This window comes from Homarus americanus, unplaced genomic scaffold (genome assembly GCF_018991925.1).
Source record: "Homarus americanus isolate GMGI-L3 unplaced genomic scaffold, GMGI_Hamer_2.0 scaffold43872, whole genome shotgun sequence".
In the NCBI taxonomy this organism is placed as follows: domain Eukaryota; kingdom Metazoa; phylum Arthropoda; class Malacostraca; order Decapoda; family Nephropidae; genus Homarus; species Homarus americanus.
In genome coordinates, this window is record NW_024742269.1 from 90734 (window position 1) to 109708 (window position 18975).

Consider the following 18975-nt stretch of genomic DNA (forward strand, 5'->3'; position numbering starts at 1 on the left):
ATTGTTCTTGCATATCTTCACATTATTATTATGTAACATTAAAGTAGGTAGTACTGCAATCATGTTAAACTATGCATACAAGAGTACAGTATACAATGGTAAGAGTCTGAGTGTTTCAGGAGGGACAAATTTTGATCAACTGGCTTTTTTTTTCACGAAGTTCACCACTATACTGTTCGTCCTATAACAATAATACCCGGTAGTAAAGAATAGATACAGTTCATTGAAAATGACGAACATTGTACAGGTACAGTAAAGTGTAAATGGAGCTCTGTGCATCCTGGGTAGCCATCTTGACTGTGACAGCAAAAGGTTTGCATTCTTTTAAGAAAAGGTGTGTCAAAATGGGATTATTATTTGTAAAACCGAAAGTTTGTATAAAAATGTGAATGTTATTTGTTTAAGCAAATGTTTGTTTTTATATAAGGAAAGGCGTCAAAATGTGACTTAAATTAAAAAAAGTTTTTGAATTATTTGGCATATGTATACTACTGTATTTGGGGATACAGGTAGTTCTGCTCGATAATTGTGTTCTTGTAAAATATCGTGTATAGAAAATCGCGTAATAGAAATAACAGGGCTGATGGAGAAAATAGGGTTAGGTGCAGATTACTCGAAATCGAAAAAATTTAGTAGTTAGCCTAACACAAAGGATAGCACAGTCTAAATAAATGTTACATTCATATCTAATAATGAAATCATACAGTAAATGTAACACTTTACTTGATGGGGGAGAAGGGTGATTTTGAGGTTGATAAAATCGAGCTTCTCTTCAAGTGTTATATCCTTTCTTTTACGATCATCACCGGGAATTCTATCACCAGAACGCTTCTTGTTGATATTCTTCTTTACTATATTCACATTATTTAATTTTTTTTTTTTCTAATTTATTGTTTTTTTATTACAAATATTAATGATATTCTTTATTTCAGGGGTTTAGATGCATATTTATGCACTTTTTTACAATTTTTACAATTTTATATTATATTTTTCAGTGTTAAGTGGTTGTATTTGGGGGCCTGGAACGGATTAATCCTATAACGAACGAATGCTATAACGAACAAGGTTCTAGAACCAATTAGATTCGTTATAGCATACCCCACTGTACCACAAAATTGGAGAAATAGTAAGCAAAAATCGCGTTATAGCAAACAAGCGTTCGCGTTATACAAATATCGTTCCTAATTCATAAATCGCGTTAGAGCAAATTCGCGTTATCAAAACACGCGTTATAGCAGAACTCACTGTATATGTACTGTATTGATAGTACTATAGGTAAATAATTCGGGTTTATTCATTATTTAACATTATGAAGCTTATTTTATATACAGTGATCCCTCGGTTAGTGAAATTTCGGTTAACAAATTACCTTCCATAAGAATCTTCAATTTGGTTAACGAAAAAAATTCGGTTAACGAACTACACATTATTTTATCCTTGGAATTTTCTCCCAGACCTGGAAAAAGTATGGAGAATTTCTGGAATTTTTCCAGAAAATGCACATACCGTAATTGGTTCCAGCTCACCGAAAATTACATACAAAGTAAAAATAAATGCAGTAAAGTACACTTACTTTGAGGTGTGTATGTACTGTAAAAACGTAAAAATACTCTGTGTTCAAGAGACCCACAAGCAAGATGTTTCCTCCACTGAACAGAGATACAAACTGAGGCCTTGGTGGGTGAGTGAAGTAGCTGATGGGCGCACCAAAAACTACCGTTCCCTGTACTGCAATTATGTTAAATAAGTGTTGAAATGACTAAAAATTGTAATATAAAACTTGGAAAATTATTGAATAATACAACCTTCTTGATATTTACTCCAATTTTAACAAATGTAAGCCCTAGAACCGATTTCTGTATTGGCGGACTAATCTTCCAGCTGGTGAGCAAGCCAAGGCATGTCGAAACATTTTCGTAAGAATTTCGTTATCCGAATTTTTGTTCGGTAACCGAAACGAAGATTCATGTGGGTAATGTCACTGTTCACTGCCATGCAGGACAGGTTCGTACACAAAGAAATACATCATATTCATAGACAGTATATATATATATAGGTCAGATTCATGTGGGTGATGTCACTGTTCACTGCCATGCAAGACAGTGGTTCATATACATTGAATGTCATATTCTAATTGAAGATTAATCAGTATGGGCTAGCAAATTTGGGATAAACAGCAAGAATGTCCTCAAGCACCCCTGATTCAATATAGTAATTACAAAGTTCATGATACAATAAGCCAGGTGGCCTGAAGTCTTTGACAGTGTCAAATTCAATAGTATAGTATTAAGTGTATGCTTTAAAGGTTTATCACAAAGTTTACATGCTGAGTGTTCTGTTATGGGTACAGCATTACTAACTTGCCAGATGTGTCTGTATCCTAACTTAATTCTGGACACGACTGCATTACATTGCCTGGTTCTGTCCTTATGCTGGCCATACCGGCACCTCTCGTCACAAAATTTGTCATACAGTATTTACTAATGCTACAACTGCCAGGTCCCTGCATTTCTCAGTTCTTCTAGATCAGAGTTCATGATTCTGACTTGAATGTTTTTAAGTAGAGCATTGGACAGGCCAAGGTCACTGTCTACATTTTCTTTCTTACATGCCTCATTGGCCAGTCTATCAGCACGGTCATGATACCTAATTCCAACATGGGACGGAATCCACACAAATTTGATACGAGAGTTGTTCTTATTGGCAGTTATCACATTTCTTTTAATATAGATACAGAGTTTATTTAAGAGGCCAGTCTAAAACTGCTAACTGAACCAGCTGCCATCTGGATATTAGTGGAAGTGGATCAGGTGTTGTAACTAGTGAACTTCCACAACATCCCAGTGGGGTGAGGAGTGAACTAGTAAGACTTATAGTAAAGTTGCTCTTTACTTATAAGCTTTGTAAACCACAGTTGGTCAAGTGTATAAAAACTGTATAATGGGAATTAGATTGACAATTTTCTTAAACTCTTGTCTATAAAATCATCTGGCATTAGTCAACCGAAATAATAAAATAAAGTAGTATCGCCATAGTGAAAGGATTAGACTATTTTTGGTTGAATCAAATTGCTGTTTGTATACCTACACTTATGTAGAGTACTGTAAATACTAAACCAATATGAAGTTTTATGGTGAATTTACCGACTATCTATCTACCTATAACATCAGTACATCAGCTTTCCCACTTGACAACTTAAGGTCTGTTTGGATGGTCATTCACTTCTGAGACACTCATTATCTTCTCTGGGTTTCACTGTGCCACTGAAACGTTTTTTATAATACGTGTACAGTAAAGTTGAGTCTGGATTTACACGGTTTTTGTTTACGCATTTGGTCATTTACGCGGTGCCATGCCAGAATTGAAATGCTTTAATTACTGTACAGGTATTAGTGTAGGAATTTTATTTTCAGTGATACATTTAGGTGTCAAACTGGCTGGGCATGTGTCCCATTGAACCCCATGTTATAATGATCCCGATTTATAATATTTTGACTTGTGATAGGTTTTTTAGGAACGTAATCCCATCATAAATAGGGGGATACCTGTACTGTATTGCCACAGCTTCAACAAAGATAATAGTTATTACAGTATATAGTACAGTATATGTAAGAATATGTTTCACAAATATTATGTGCATACCCTGCTGTACACTAAGAATTTCTAAAAGATTTGGTAACTCTCACTGTTTCTGATAACTGTTTGAGCTCAGACTCATCCTTACACATACTAAAGCTATGGTAAAATATTTTGGGTTTCCTGTGAACGTAGACACTTGGGTGTTTCTGCTTCTGGACTTGAGCTTTGGCTCTTCAGTATCCTCTTCTCTAGTTCAAAGGACTCTTCAACTTCAGGGTCACAGCCAGAATACATGTTCTGCGCATTGTTGTAAACGTACCCCAGTTCTGGTTCCGGGTTGTCATATGTTCCACCTATGAAGAATTCCTCTTTGTTAATTTCATGTTTGGATTCTGGCATCTGCCGTCGTGCAATACAGATGGTGACCACAATTAATATTATAACTACAGTAACAACTGCCCCAGCACCTATGAAGTATGGGAGGGTGTTCTTAGGATGCTTATTGTAGTGGGAAGAATTATTGGATGGAAGATAAATTGTTTGTGTGGCCTCTGAGGTGATTTCTATCAGGTTCACAATCCCTGTTGTTTTCACACCGGCAGTTATCAATGGTTCACTTATTATTTCCATGGAAGGGTTTCCTGATGCTTGTGTCAACGTTTCTGTTATAGTTTCTTTTTGTTGTGTGGTCAATATATCTGTTACTTCTGAGGTCTGTGTTGTGATGTCTGTTAGTTTCACTGTTGATGGTTTATTAGTTGTTTTTACTTTTAAATCAGGGCTTTTTTTAGCCTTTGTTAAGGTTTCTGTTGTAGTTTCAAATTTTATTGGAATTTTTGTTGGGTATCCCATTGTAGTTTCAAAGTTTCTTGGGGTCTTTGTTGAGGTTACTGCTGTAGTTTCAAAGTTTCTTGGGGTCTTTGTTGAGGTTACTGCTGTAGTTTCAAAGTTTCTTGGGGCTTTTGTTGGGTATTCCATTGAAGTTTCATAGTTTCTTGGAGCTTTTGTTGGGTATTCCATTTTAGTTTTAGAGTTCCTCGGAGCCTTTATTAAGGATTCCATTGTAGTTTTAAAGCTTTTTGGAGCCTTTGTTAAGGACCCTGTTATAAAATCTGTTTGGCTCATTGTTTCTGCAACTGTTGTAACCATCACTCTGGTAGTTGAGTATGGGGTGGCAGTTGGGCTGTTCATCACTTGAGTGCTGTTGTCCAGAGGAGGCTGGTTAGCCACTGGTGCCTCAGAGTATGCTAATCCACTGGGAGGCACAGGCCAAGTGTCTGGGTGGGTGGACATCTCCTTCTCAGCACTCTCCCTATCTGTAAGACATGGCATTGTTATTCATTGTCACTCAGTGATTCTCAGGTTATGCTATAGTGCCATTTTGGAAACCATAACCCAGGAGACACAAGTTTGATCCCATTGTCAGACAGGGGTTGTAGAGGAATTACATTCTACAGTTTACATTAAACTCATTCTGAGAATCGGGATTTAGATGCAGATGTCAATTATGGGTACAGTGTATGTTATTTCCAGGAATTTGGTGAATAAACAAACAGCCTAATCTAACTTAGCTGACATCGCTCAACCATCTTGCCTTTAATGATCATGTACAGTCGACAACAGAAGTTTGTCCTGAACCAAACTTCATTATATATGGCAGGTGACAGATATGCTTTAAATGTTTTGTTCTTTAAGATTTGTGATTGGAGATTGCCTAAGATTACATTTCTTATTACAAGTATAACTTAATTACTATCAATGTGTAAAATGTGGGAAAATAATGTGATTGAGAAATACTGTACTTAGTATGATATACCAGTACAGTATTTCTCAATAACATTATGTCATTGTTTTATGATGAATGTGTTATTTAGCATGAAAAATACTCGATGGCAGCAGCAATATGTCTTGTTCCCCATTTATGAATCATCCTGCATCAATGTCATCTATTTCTCAATAACTTGACCTCACACAACCTAGTTTATCTTTGGCTAACTTTACCTAGTCTAGCTCAGTCTAATGTAATGTAACCTGGATTACCTGTCTAAACTTAACCTATCTTAGTATCCTTTAGTATAACCTAACCTAACTTAACCTGCATTACCTTTGTCTAAACTTAAACCTAATCAAACCAAATGGAACCCATTTTCTCTTAATCTAGCCTAACCAAACCTTACTTGACCTAATTTATCTTAGTGTAACTCTCCCTAACCAAACCTAACCTAACCAAATCTAACCTGCCCATGCCTAACTTACCCATACCTTACTCTAATCAGACCTAAGTGGGTGTACTTTAAGGCTCCTGGTTTTTAGGTAATACTGTAATATTGTACAAATATTTTTATTCATCACTGGGAAGGTCTCCTTTTAAGAAGTACTGTACAGTATTTTAGTCCAACATTTGGCCCCATTTTTGCCCATTTGTTTTATAAATAATTCTTGAAGCTGATCAACCCCACAAGCTTTATCATTTTCCATTTTGCTCACAGCTGCCTAAACTTCTGTTTCCAGAATTGGCATTTCGATCTTTATTTCCTTTTTGTTTCTTACCTCTACTCTATCCTTAGCATTGTATAGCAACTACTAACTTAAGTTAATTTAGGTTAGGTTAAGTAAAATTGAAGATGGTAGTTACGCAGATTCTGACAAGGATAAAGCTGAGGCATTGAACAGCCTCTTTTCCTCGGTGTTCACAAGAGAGGATGCGATTAACCTTCCTGTGTTTGAGTACAGACGGTTCGACACAGCACTGACCCACATTGTGTTCACAGAAGAGGGTATTAGAAATAAGCTGTCAAAGCTAAAGGTCCATAAGAGTCCCGGCCCTGACATGGTGCATCCTAGAGTGCTAAGCAACGAGCTTACCGAGCCCTTGAAGAACCTCTTTTGTAAATGCCTGGATGAACAAAAGGTCCCCAGTGAATGGAAAGTGGCTTATGTGAGTCCTATCTTCAAGAAGGGCGATCGTCACTCCACGAACAACTAGGTATAGACCGGTGAGCCTGACCAGCATAATATGTAAAGTACTTGAGAGTATTATCAGAGATGCCGCGATGGAACATCAACTACGAAACAACCTTGTAAAGGATTGCCAACACAGTTTTATGCCAGGTCGCTCCTGCTTAACACAATTGCTCAAGGTATTGGATATTTGGACCCATATTCTGGAACAGGGTGGTAATATTGACAATATATACTGTACCTAGATTTTGTCAAGGCTTCAGACAGTGTACCCCACGAAAGGCTGAAAATCAAACTGGAAGGGTACGGAATTTGGGGAAATGTCCTAGCGTGGTTGGAAGACTTTCTACATGACCGCAAGCAATGTGTGGTGATTAATGGCATGAAATCATCATCCGTACCTGTCACAAGCGGGGTACCACAGGGCAGTGTATTGGGCCCACTGTTGTTTTTTGTTTCATAAATGACATGCCTGATGTTGTACCCTCCTCCATACAAATGTTTGCCGATGACGCCAAGTTAATTCGGGAAATCAAGAACCAAGTGGACTGTGAAGAGCTGTAAAAGGACCTCTGTGGGCTCCAAGAATGGTTGAAGAAATGGCTGCTGATATTCAATGTCACGAAGTGTAAGAGGATGCACCTGGGGCATACCAACAGTAAGGAGGCGTATCATATGTCCCAACGGGATGAAGAAATTGCACTAGTTGAGACTGAATGTGAGAAGGACCTAGGTGTGTATGTTGACAATGAGCTAAAGTTCTCAGGCCATTGCAAGAAGAAGGTAAATCAGGCAAATCAATTTTTGGGTCTTATAAGAAGGTCGCTCAGATTATCTAGACGGTCAGTCCCTCGTAACGATTTTCAAGAGTGAAGTGCTTCCCATCTGGAGTACTGTCACCCTGTTTGGTCCCTGAGATATGCTAGGGACTGTCAGTTGGTTGAAAATGTTCAAAAGAGGGCCACCAGACTGGTGCTTGCACTTCGGCACCTCAGCTACCCTGAGAGATTGGAGCGTCTGAACTTGCCTAGCTTATACTACAGACAGACAAGGGATGACCTAATTGAGGTGTATAAGCATCTCAAGGGGCACTACTCAGTCTAGTGTCTGTACTTGGAGCTGACAGACGCTCGCCCAACAAGGGGTCACAGCTCAAGATTGAAGAAGCCGCAAGTCCAGAAAACTGTGAGGGTAAACTTTTTAGGAGTGAGAGTTGTGAACTCTCGGAACAATCTACCAGAAAGTGTTGTGATGGCACCGAGTGTGAGCTCTTTCAAGACAAGACTAGACCAACACTGGAGCAGGTTTAGGTACATTCAGGAACCGGTGCATGCCCAGTACTTGCCAACAGTGCGTAACAGAGACGTGACCGATCGCCCAAGCGGCTAACGAGCCAATCAGTGGTAAAGAGGATAAAAGTAAAAGTACAGTGTAAATACACCGGCAGACCAACTCCAGCTCGGTAGACCGCATTCAGTACTATTGTATAGTAGCACTAACTTTGTCCAGTAAAGTTTAAACCACAATTAATTTTTCTAGTAAGATTTTCCCTGTAGGATTTTGTCCAGTACAATTTTCCCCATACTGATTTTGTCCAATACAATTTTTTGCTTTAATGATTTTGTCCAGTAAGATTTCCCCACAAGAGATTTTGTCTATTAAAATCATTCTCCAAAATGATTTTGTCCAGTAAGATTATTCCCCTAATGATTTTGACCAGTAAGATTTTTCCACATAATGATACTGTCCAGTAAGATTTTTCCCACAATGATTATATCCAGTAAAATTTTCCCCATAATTTTGTCCAGTAAAATTTTCCCCACAATGATTTTGTCCAGTAAGGCATTCCCCACAATAATTTTGTCCAATAAGATTTTCCCTATTAAGATTTTGTCCAATAAGATTTTCCCCACAATGATTTTGTCCAATAAGATTTTCCCCACAATGATTTTGTCCAGTAAGATTTTCTCCACAATAATTTTGTCCAGTAAAATTTTCCCCATAATATTGTCCAGTAAGATTTTCCCCATTATGGTTTTGTCCAGTAAGATTTTGCCCTCAATGATTTTGTCCATTGAACATACCTGAGTGGCATGATGTGTACACTTGATTGTCCAGCAGCTTAATATTAGCGTCCCTGGAGAAGTTACACACCTGTTTGTTGTCATCATCAACGTCCTTCACCTGTAGGATACTTTTGTCACGCCTTACCTAAAAGAAAACAGTGCAACTTAAGACACTGGAGGAAATATTTGAATGTCAGCGCTAAATTTAGGAAACGAGAAATATTTTATTATTCTGATTGAAAGTCATGTTATCAGTTTTATCACGAACTCGGAATTATGAGAAAATGTCCTTGCGTGGATAGGAGAATTTCTACATGACCGCAAGCAGTGTGTGGTGGTTAATGGCACGAAATCGTCGAATCCAGGAAACAAAGTCACTGGAGAAAAAGTCACAATACAAACACAGTACACAAACATATATGTATATAGGTCACCTCAACGTGACCTCACATCAAACACCTGATAAAAAAAAATTACCGGATTAAACAACCTGTGGTCAGTGACCTAACCTATATACATATATAACATTGTCCCTCTGTATATTCTGTTAGTATTCAGTGAAAAATAATTTTTACGCAACAATGGGTACATGTACCAAACATGTCACTCACAAAACCAAGTTGCGGTGGAAGTGTGTTGAAAGATCCAGTAGTCACTATCGAGGCAGTATGAAATCCAGATAGGCCAGCCTCGCAACCATACGTAATGCCATCATATATATAAATTGTGTTGTCAATTTTATGTAAAAGTCATGTATTATTAGTTAATAACTTTTAAAATATTTTTTGTTTTATTACTTTAATTGTTTATGATATTTAAATAAAATGTGACTTTTTTCCTGTGACTTTCTTCTGTGACTTTTTTTCCTGTGACTTTATTTACATTCACCAAATCATCGTCTGCAGTTCTGTACCTGTCACAAGCGGGGTACCACAGGACTGTGTATTGGGCCCGCTGTTATTTGTTTATTTCATAAATGACATGCCTGATGTTGTACACTCCTCCATACAAAAGTTTGCGGATGACGCCAAGTTATTTCGGGAAATCAAGAACCAAGCTGACTGTGAAGAGCTGCAGAATGATCTCTGTGAGCTCCAAGAACGGTCGAAGAAATGGCCGCTGAGATTCAATGTCACGAAGTGTAAGAGGATGCACCTGGGGCGTATCAACGGTAAGGGGGCGCATCATATGTCCCAACGGGATGAAGAAACTGCACTATTTGAGACAATGTGAGAAGGACCTACAGTAGGTGTGTATGTTGACAATGAGCTGAAGTTCTAGGGCCATTGCGAAAAGAAGGTAAATCAGGCAAATAAATTATCATTTCTTATAAGAAGGCAGTTCAGACATATAGACGGTCCGGACCGTCCCTCATAACGATCTTCAAGTGTGAAGTGCTTCCCCGGCTGGAGTACTGTCACCCCGCCTGGTCCCCGAAATATACGAGGGACTGTCAGTTGATTGAAAATATTTAAAGGAAGGCCACCTGACTGGTGCCTGCACTTCGGCACCTCAACTACCCTGAGAGATTGGAACGCCTGAAGTTGCCTAGCTTATACTACAGACGGGCAAGGGGCGACCTAATTGAGGTGTATAAGCATCACAAGGGGCACTACTCAGTCGAGTGTCCTTACCTGGAGCTGGCGGACGCTCGCCCCACAAGGGGTCCCAGCTCAAGGTTGAAGAAGCCGCAGGTCCAGAAAACTGTAAGGGCAAACTTTTTCGGAGTGAGAGTTGTGAACTCTTAGAACAATCTGCCAGAAAGTGTTGTGACGGCACCGAGTGTGAGCTCTTTCAAGACCAGACTTGACCAACCTTGGAGCAGGTTCAGATACATTCAGGAGCCGGTGCATGCCCAGTACTTGCCAACAGTGCGTAACAGAGACGTGACCGAGCGGCTAACGAGCTGAACAGTGGTGAAGAGGATAAAGGTAAGTAAGTAAAGATGTGATATCTAAGTTGTGACAGCCAGTGTGCAGGAAGCAGGGGAAGCATGGTGCCAGATAGGATTATTAGGGTATTTTGTTCATCACTCCAGTCATTTTGTCAGCTGGTTAGCCGTTCGTTTGTCGTTTGGTATTTTAGTTTTACTCTCTCTCTCTCTCTCTCTCTCTCTCTCTCTCTCTCTCTCTCTGTATGTATTATGTATGCATCGTGGGGCTGTCCAATAAGTTATAAGTCTGATATTATAACCGTAGTGGATTTTTTTTAATTCTTTGAAAATACTCCTCTTCCCACATTGGAGAAATTATCATCCTTTGGTATTGTGTTGAGGATTAAAAAAGGCAACCTCAAAGCAGGTCAGGTGAGTACTAAAGATGGACCATCGCTTTGGTATCTAATTCGTGGAAAGGGTGGGTTGGCGAGTTGTCATTAGATGCCCCAGCCATCATTTTGTTGGTAAACTCTGGGCGATTTTCATCATTGATAACAATATAAGCTGTTTCCATAGAGATCCCCAAAGTTTCCGCATTGGTTCTGATAATCCCGTGGCGATATTGACGGACGTTTTTTTTTTCCTAGCATGAGCTCTTGGGCGTATTTGAGGTTGAAGGGCGCTTCACATTATGTCCAAAGGGCGTGCTAGATAATGTTTCTGACTTAAACGTGATGTGGGCGCAAAGGAAATAAAAACAAACAAACTTTAAACTACATGGCGAAAGTAAGACTAGGAGAGAATTACACACACACACACACACACACACACACATACATACATTTGTAGAAAGGGAGAATAACATACCATAAAGGTGGTATTCGAACTTAGGTGGCATTTGTTACCAGTGGTATCGTCTTGCAGGTCTGCTGGTTGATGGGTCTTGAGCCACAGCTCTGACTGCACCACTAGGGACGATGCGGGCACTCTTTTCCGTCCATCGCTTATCTCGCCACACGCTGCAGGAACGATAAACCATCATTTGTCATACTCTGGTAAGTTTTAAGTACATGGAGGTTGTCTGAGAGAGAAAACTTTTGCAATAGGAGAGTCAAATTTAAGTGTAGAAAGCTTATTTATACCAGGCGTTTACGTCAACAATTAACACTCAAGAAGATATTTTCTCATTCATACGTAGAAAACTTGTGCACCAGGAGAATAGGTACTGTAGATTAATATAGAGACCTTACTAAAAAGAGACATTCACATTTAGTAAACGTTCTCATACAGCGTTTATAAACAGAACAGAATGTCTTAAATCTAGAAAAATTATTGAAAAATTCCTTATCTTAGTTTTAACTCAGAAAATATTTGTGCAAAAGTCTTTTATGTAAATCTAAATTAGAGGAGAGAGGGGGAGAAAAATTAGATATCTCGAGCAGAAATAATTGAGGAAACTGTTAACTAAAGTGGAAAAATACACAAAAACTCGGGCAGAAAGAAAGGGTTTTCTCATTTAGATTTAAAACTTTTACGAGTACTTGGAAATTTAAGGCAGGGCGAAAACCAAACTTTCTTGTCAAGATCACATACTAATAAGTACCTTCATTTTATGCGATATTTGCGTATGTATTACTGTTAAGCGTAATTCGTGTTTTATGCTTTATTCGTTAGTTTATTATATTCGTGCGTTATTTATGCACTTAATGACTTATAGGTTAATTATATTTATATGCTCTTCGTGTGTTTATGAGGACAGCTGTTTTGTATTTTGTTACTTCGTTATTAACTTTATTGTCCAGTGCTAGTATACAGGAAAAGAACCTGGGTGTGTATATTGACAACGAACTGAAGTTTTCAGGCCATTTTGAGAAGGTGCATCGAGCAACTAAGCTAGTAGGTTTTATAAGGGCACCATTCACACACCTAAACCCTTATACAGTAACTCCTCAAAAGTGAGGTGCTTTCCCATCTGAGTACTATCACACCACCTGGTCCCTTGATTTGATTTTATGTGATTGGTTTATTTTTCTGGCCGTCAGCGCTTGGGTTACTTTGGCCGTAACACGTATAATTGCTGCCTTTTCCTTGTCATTTTTTTTTTGCATTTTTTACATTGATATTTATTCTAGTGTATTTTATGCGTTATTCATCCATTTATTGTATACAATATTCGTGTGTTTGTAATACATTATGAATTATTCGTGTGTTTATTGTGTGCATTATTCATGCATTTGTTATATACTGTATTCATGCGTTTATTGTATACGGTATTCGTCTGTATTTTACTTTTGTTGATTCGTGCTAGTTATATTGTTTCATATTCATAAGCTATTTAACTAACGGTTTTAGAGTCGGGTATGTTTGTAACACACACACACGCATAGTTCAGCAATTAAATACAAACACTCGCAATGCACACAAAACACAACCACTCATAACTTACTCAACACAAACCCTCACTCAACCCGACACAACACAAACACTCACAACATACACAAAACATAAACAGTGGCAACGTTCACAACACACAAACAGAAACGCTCTCACCGCTCTTACACACAGAAAAAAGAGACAAGTACTTACACGATGGCATAAGAAAGTAACCTGAAGAGACTGAGGTGGTCTGACAGTGGACAGCTAACGCTAGTAGTGACGTCACCACCACCACTAGGGCCCCTTTACACATTATCTCGCTTCAGTGTCAGTAATCAACAGCCGTAAATAACTGTCCAATTAGATTCTTCTTTGATTGTTGATAATTTAGTCAGGAGTAAAATTTTCCTGTTTGGCTTCTTGGTCAGGACGACGCGTTCGCTATGCGTCCCCTTTGGATGAACACTGACACAATTGTTAGGAATACTGTATTACTCACCTCCTGTAGCGGGTGTAAACGGGAAATGGACATCCTTTGGAGAGACTCCGAAGAAAAATATTTCTTCATTTAAAAAAGATAAAATTTTTAGATAAACTCGTCTATATCTTATCTGTTATCCACGTTAATCTATCCCCTGTGAAACACTTAACTGGTGAAAAAATATTTAGGAAATAATAGTCGTAAAAAGAATTATATTTATGTTAGGTTTTATTTACAAAAGAATAAACTAATTTTTCGTATACTTCTCCCGCCCTTCCAGTTGTACTTACGTAGATAAGCAAGTGTAATCGGGAATATAAAATAATTAACTAAATTAAGACGGATAATATTTTTTTATGAATTAATTACAGGAATACTGAGAAGTGTCACTGTGGATACGCCGAAGACTTGCTCAAGGCAGGAAGTCGTCCTCACGGGAAATTGGGTAGAGTGATTAAACACCTGCTCCTCCTACACTGTCGATAACAACCAAGGTTTTGTTTCGTCCTTCTGGACTCAAATCTCTCTCTCTCTCTCTCTCTCTCTCTCTACTTTATCCTTATCGCCACTGATCTGTCTGTTAGTCGTTTGGGCGGTAGGTCAAGGTCTTTGCTTCGCATTGCTGGCAAGTACTGGCTCCAGAATACTGTAGTCGCATATCTCAACCTGCGCTGCGCTAGTGTAATTATATAAAGCAGCGATTAAGGTCCTTGGAGTGCGCCCACTTTAGGACGGTTAATTACCGAAGTCATATATGCAAAATTTTGAGACAATATTTTTTTTTAACTAGAGTAAAACCTGGAATAGAAAACTAATGAAGGTATTCTTAAGCCATCACTTTTCTTTATCAAGAATTTGCTACGAGTGTGGTAAGAATTGTGAGGCTTGATCGTGACAACATAGAGAAACAAACCTCTGCCACTAGAATAAGTCACTCCTCCATGCAAATGTTTGCGGACGATGCCAAGTTATTTAGGGAAATTAAGAACCAAACAGACTGTTAAGAGCTACAGAAAGATATCTGTGACCTTAAAAAATGGTGCTAGGTTTCAATGTCAAGAAGTGCAGGAGGATGCACCTATGTCGCACCAACAGTTAGAAGGCGTAAACCATGTCCCAACAAGACGAAGAAACTGCATTAATTTACAGTAGACCAAATGTGAAATGGACTAGCGTGTGTATGTCGACAAGGAACTAAAGTTCTCGGGCCACTGTGATATCTGGATGGTCCGTCACTCGTCACGATCTTCAAGAGTGAGGTGCTTCCCCGTCTGGAGTACTTTCACCCCGTCTGGTCCTCGAGGTATGCTGGAGACTGTCAGTTGATCAAAAATGTCCAAGGGAACGCCACCAGACTGGTGCCTGCTGTACGGACCCTCTGCTACCCAGAGAGATTAGAACGCTTGCAACTGCCTAGTTTATATTACATTTCAGGGGGCATTACTCGGTCGAATGTACATATCTGGAGCTGGCGGACGTCCGCGCTACACGGGGTCACAGCTCAACGTTGAAGAAGTCACAAGTCCAAAATACAGTGAGGGCGAACTTTTTCGGAGTAAGAATAGTGAACTCTTGTAACAATCTGCCAGAGAGTGTTGTGACGTCACCGAGTGTGAGCTCATTCAAGGCCAGACTTGACCAACACTGGAGCAGGTCCGAAATATTCAGGAGCCGGTGCATGCCCAGCACTTCCCAACAGTGCATAACAGAGGCGTAACCGACCACCCAAGCAGCTAACGAGCCGATCAGTGGCGAAGAGGATAGAAGTAAAAGTAAAGATTAACTCAATATATAGGTATCATACTGAGGAGGAATCATACACAGCATAACTTATTAATATAATAAAAGTAGAGAAAATAATATATACAAAGGACAAGTAAAGAAACAAATGAAATACAGACACCCACAATCTAACTTAACTTAAACCCTTGCCTCAGCCTTACCATACACTTGAACAGTACAAAAGTATACACCAGTTTTATCCTTATAAATATATCCTGAGTCCAGACCAACTGTACCTCACACCACACCACACTGCCTCCTAGACTCTGAGTAGCTACAGTAATACACTTTTCAGTAACAGGTGACGTTGTAGTAAAACTTTGGGACCTTTCTGAAAATAATGGGAATGTGTCAGTTGAGCTTCATTATTAGATATTCCTTGGTTTACCTGTAGTCTGTCGACGGTGTTGTCTGTCTGCACGAAACGCAATCGTCTGTGGATGTAGAAATTTGTGGTTACTTGGGCACTTTTTCACCTTAATCTTGAGTGATATTAGCTCTTGCTTTTATATACTTACACTTGCAACTGTTTATATTTACTTTAATTTTATCCTCTTCACCACTGATCGGCTCGTGAACCGCTTGGACGATCGGTTACGTCTCTGTTACGCAGTGTTGGCGGTCCATCCCTCGTAACGATCTTCACGAGTGAAGTGCTTCCCCATCTGGAGTACTTTCACCCCGTCTGTTCCCCGAGATATGCTAGGGACTATCAGTTGATTGAAAATGTTCAAAGGAGGGTCACCAGAGTAGTGCCTGCACCTAGGCACCTCAACTACCCTGAGAGATTGGAACGCCTGAACTTGCCTAGCTTATACTACAGACCTAATTGAGGTGTATAAGAATCTCAAGGGGCACTACTCAGTTGAGTGTCGCTACCTGGAGCTCGCCCCAACAAGGGGTCACAGCTCAAGGTTGAAGAAGCCGCAAGTCCAGAAAACTGTGAAGACAGAATTTTTAGGAGTGAGAGTTGTGAACTCTTGGAACAATCTGCCAGAAAGTGTTGTGACAGCACCGAGTGTGAGCTCTTTCAAGACCAGACTTGACCAACACTGGAGCAGGTTCAGGTACATTCAGGAGCCGATGCATGCCCAGTACTTGCCAACAATGCGTAACACAGACGTGACCGATCGCCCAAGCGGCTAACGAGCCGATCAGTGGTGAAGAGGATAAATTGAATTGAATTGAAGTAGTTAATTTAGCCAGAAAAACACAGATGCGGAGTGGATAATAATAACAATATTAACATGGCTGAGCCAGTTGAGAACCTGAGTTCTCTTTTAGGCACTTGATATATACAGTATACAATACATTTATTTCAAGGAAGAATTATGTAACATTTAGTAACATCTGGAACAGTACAATAACATGGTGGTAATAAGAACATCTCATAATGTTACCACGGCTATCACTTCAATATGTATTTATTTTATTTATTTATTATTATTTTTTTTAATTTAGTTTTTTATTTATATTTTAAGTATATACATAAATTACAGTGGAATTGAAAAACATAAGTATAATGGGGGAGCAGTACAACATGGGTTGTACAGTACTAAGGTTGAACAAGAGGACAAAGATGTCAGGATTATGTCTAGTTGGCAAATAGTTTATTGCAATGGTAATTTCTTATCTATTTCCATGATAATTTCCGATAAAACGGTTTTGATGGTACAATAAAAGCAGGTACTGTAAATATAGTAGGTGTTACAAGATATATTAATACTTAGAGTCTTAGACGGTACCCCTTCTGCAAGAAAGGTATGTAAGAAGAACTAAACCTGTATATTATTCAATTAATGTTCGGCACTTGACTGCTGCGCCATCTCTTGAGCTCTCTTTCATAGAAAGAAAGCGGATCTAAGTTTACCCTAACTATTTAAATATTTACGGCCCCAAGCTCCCTCATCATAGAAAACGTATAATTTTCTAGAGACGGTCTTGTCTTTAGTGTAGACTCCTGTCATAAGCCGTATGCATTTCTGTCTTTTTTTTTTCTTTTTACCCTCTTCACCACTGATCGGCTCGTTAGACGCTTGGGTGGTCGGTCACGTCTCTGTTACGCACTGTTGGCAAGTACTGGCATGCACCGGTCCTGATTGTGTCTGAACTTGCTCTAGTGTTGGTCAAGTTTGGTCTTGAAAAGGCTCAAACTCGGTGCCGTCACAACATTCTCTGGCAAATTGTTCCAAGGGTTCACAATTCTCAGTCCTTGGCATGGGCATCGGTAGTTATGTATGGTGTTGGGTGTCCTTGTTAATTTTTTCATCTAATAGTTGTCTCTCTCTCCTTCGCTTTCGTCATCCATTTAATGATGAGTAGACGTTTGTGTGTTTGGATCTATGAGAGTTTATGCGTTTGTCAGTATTTTTTAATGTATGCACTTGTATTTGTTAAGTATGTGTGTGTGTATTAATAATTAATAATAATAATTAACGGTTTATTGAAAAAGTTCTGCAGCCCGAAGGCTGAAAATGTGCATTAAACAAAAATTACTTATTACATACAAAGACACGGGGTAGGTTGGTCGTTTAACAAAAGCTTTCATTTCTGAAAGAAGGAAATTATTATAGTTTACCGTTGATGGCCCGGGCTGGTCATTGAACACCAGGTGGTGTGGTGTTCACGTGGTGCAGTGACTCGTTCTCGGGTGTTGATATGAAGGACCTCACGTGGTTAGGGGGACACCTGTGGTGTGGGGTGGTGTCACAGTACCTCACTCTCTGCTCGGTGATGTTGTGTTATCTCGTAGTCAGGTGCATAGCCGGCCCTCTGTTGTTTCCAGGGTGGACGGATAACAACCGTCTGGTCAGAGGATGGTTCCCAGGGGTGCTTATCTCAGTGGTAGGTCACGGCTCTCACTGGTACTGTCTAGTGCTGAATTCACAGGCTTAAACACTGTTCAACACTGATCCCACTTTCCGAAACGAAATTGTCACTTTTGATTTTGTAGATATCCCGGTGGTGAGGATGGATCGGGAAGAGGAACTTCAGGAATGGGGCCGAACATGGCCAAGGGGGGCCGCTGCTCAACAGGAGCAGCGCTTGAATAGGTCTTGACCCTACGGTGGTCAAGGATGTAGTGTGTGTGTGTGTGTGTGTGTGTGTGTGTGTGTGTGCAGGTGTAGGCGTGCAGGTGTAGGCGTGCAGGTATGCCAAAGTACGTCAAAGAATTTTGTTTTCTTCCATACGTAACTGCTTTTATGTGTGTGCTTGATAACTCAGCCAGAACCATCATCCAGGCTATAATGTGTATATAAAGCTAAACCACTACCGCCACACGTTATTGCTCCTGATAAGAGAGAGCTCCACCGCAACAGGTAAAAAAGCTAACCGAACGCTCGTCTGGCGTAACTTCGACATGTTTTACTGCGGGGTGATGGGAAATATCAAATGCTGTTTAGTGTTCCCGCTGACATTGCGTTTTTGCCTGTACGTCGTACGATGAAGCTGTGACGAGAATTTTCCTCCATTGATGCCTGAAGAACTGTCTGTGGGGGTTGGCGTTTTGGGCATGTTTGTGGTTGGGTCTTCTTGTCTGTGGGTCTGTTTCTCTGTGGGACTTGAGTGTGTGTCTGGGATTGAGGGTCACCCTGTCTGTGGATCTCTCCAAACAAAAACACGCATAAACACTACCATGAGCTCACATACCCACAGTTACAAGAACACACACACAGAACAAATCATTTTACTAACATGGTATTCTTCACAATAATACATTACGTGTTTCTTTATGCTTTACTGATATACTTTTTTTTATTCTTTTGGTTTATTTCATAGATTGTTCTTTCATTTTCCCCACAGGTCGAGGAAACAGGAGTCGCTAAGAGAGGCAGTCAAGATTTTTCCTGTGA

The 18975-nt window shown here is 39.6% G+C and overlaps 1 protein-coding gene across 1 annotated transcript; it reads right to left on the reverse strand.

Moving 5' to 3' along the window:
* Positions 1–3387: 3387 nt before the first annotated feature.
* Positions 3388–13341, reverse strand: LOC121876706 (cell wall integrity and stress response component 4-like). The gene is made up of 4 exons (XM_042382056.1): positions 13069–13341; positions 11350–11501; positions 8625–8751; positions 3388–4895 (listed from the first exon to the last, which is right to left on the reverse strand). The coding sequence occupies exons 1-4, from the start codon at positions 13169–13171 to the stop codon at positions 3736–3738; spliced, it is 1542 nt and encodes a 513-aa protein (XP_042237990.1). The 5' UTR covers positions 13172–13341; the 3' UTR covers positions 3388–3735.
* Between the last annotated feature and the right edge of the window lie 5634 nt (positions 13342–18975).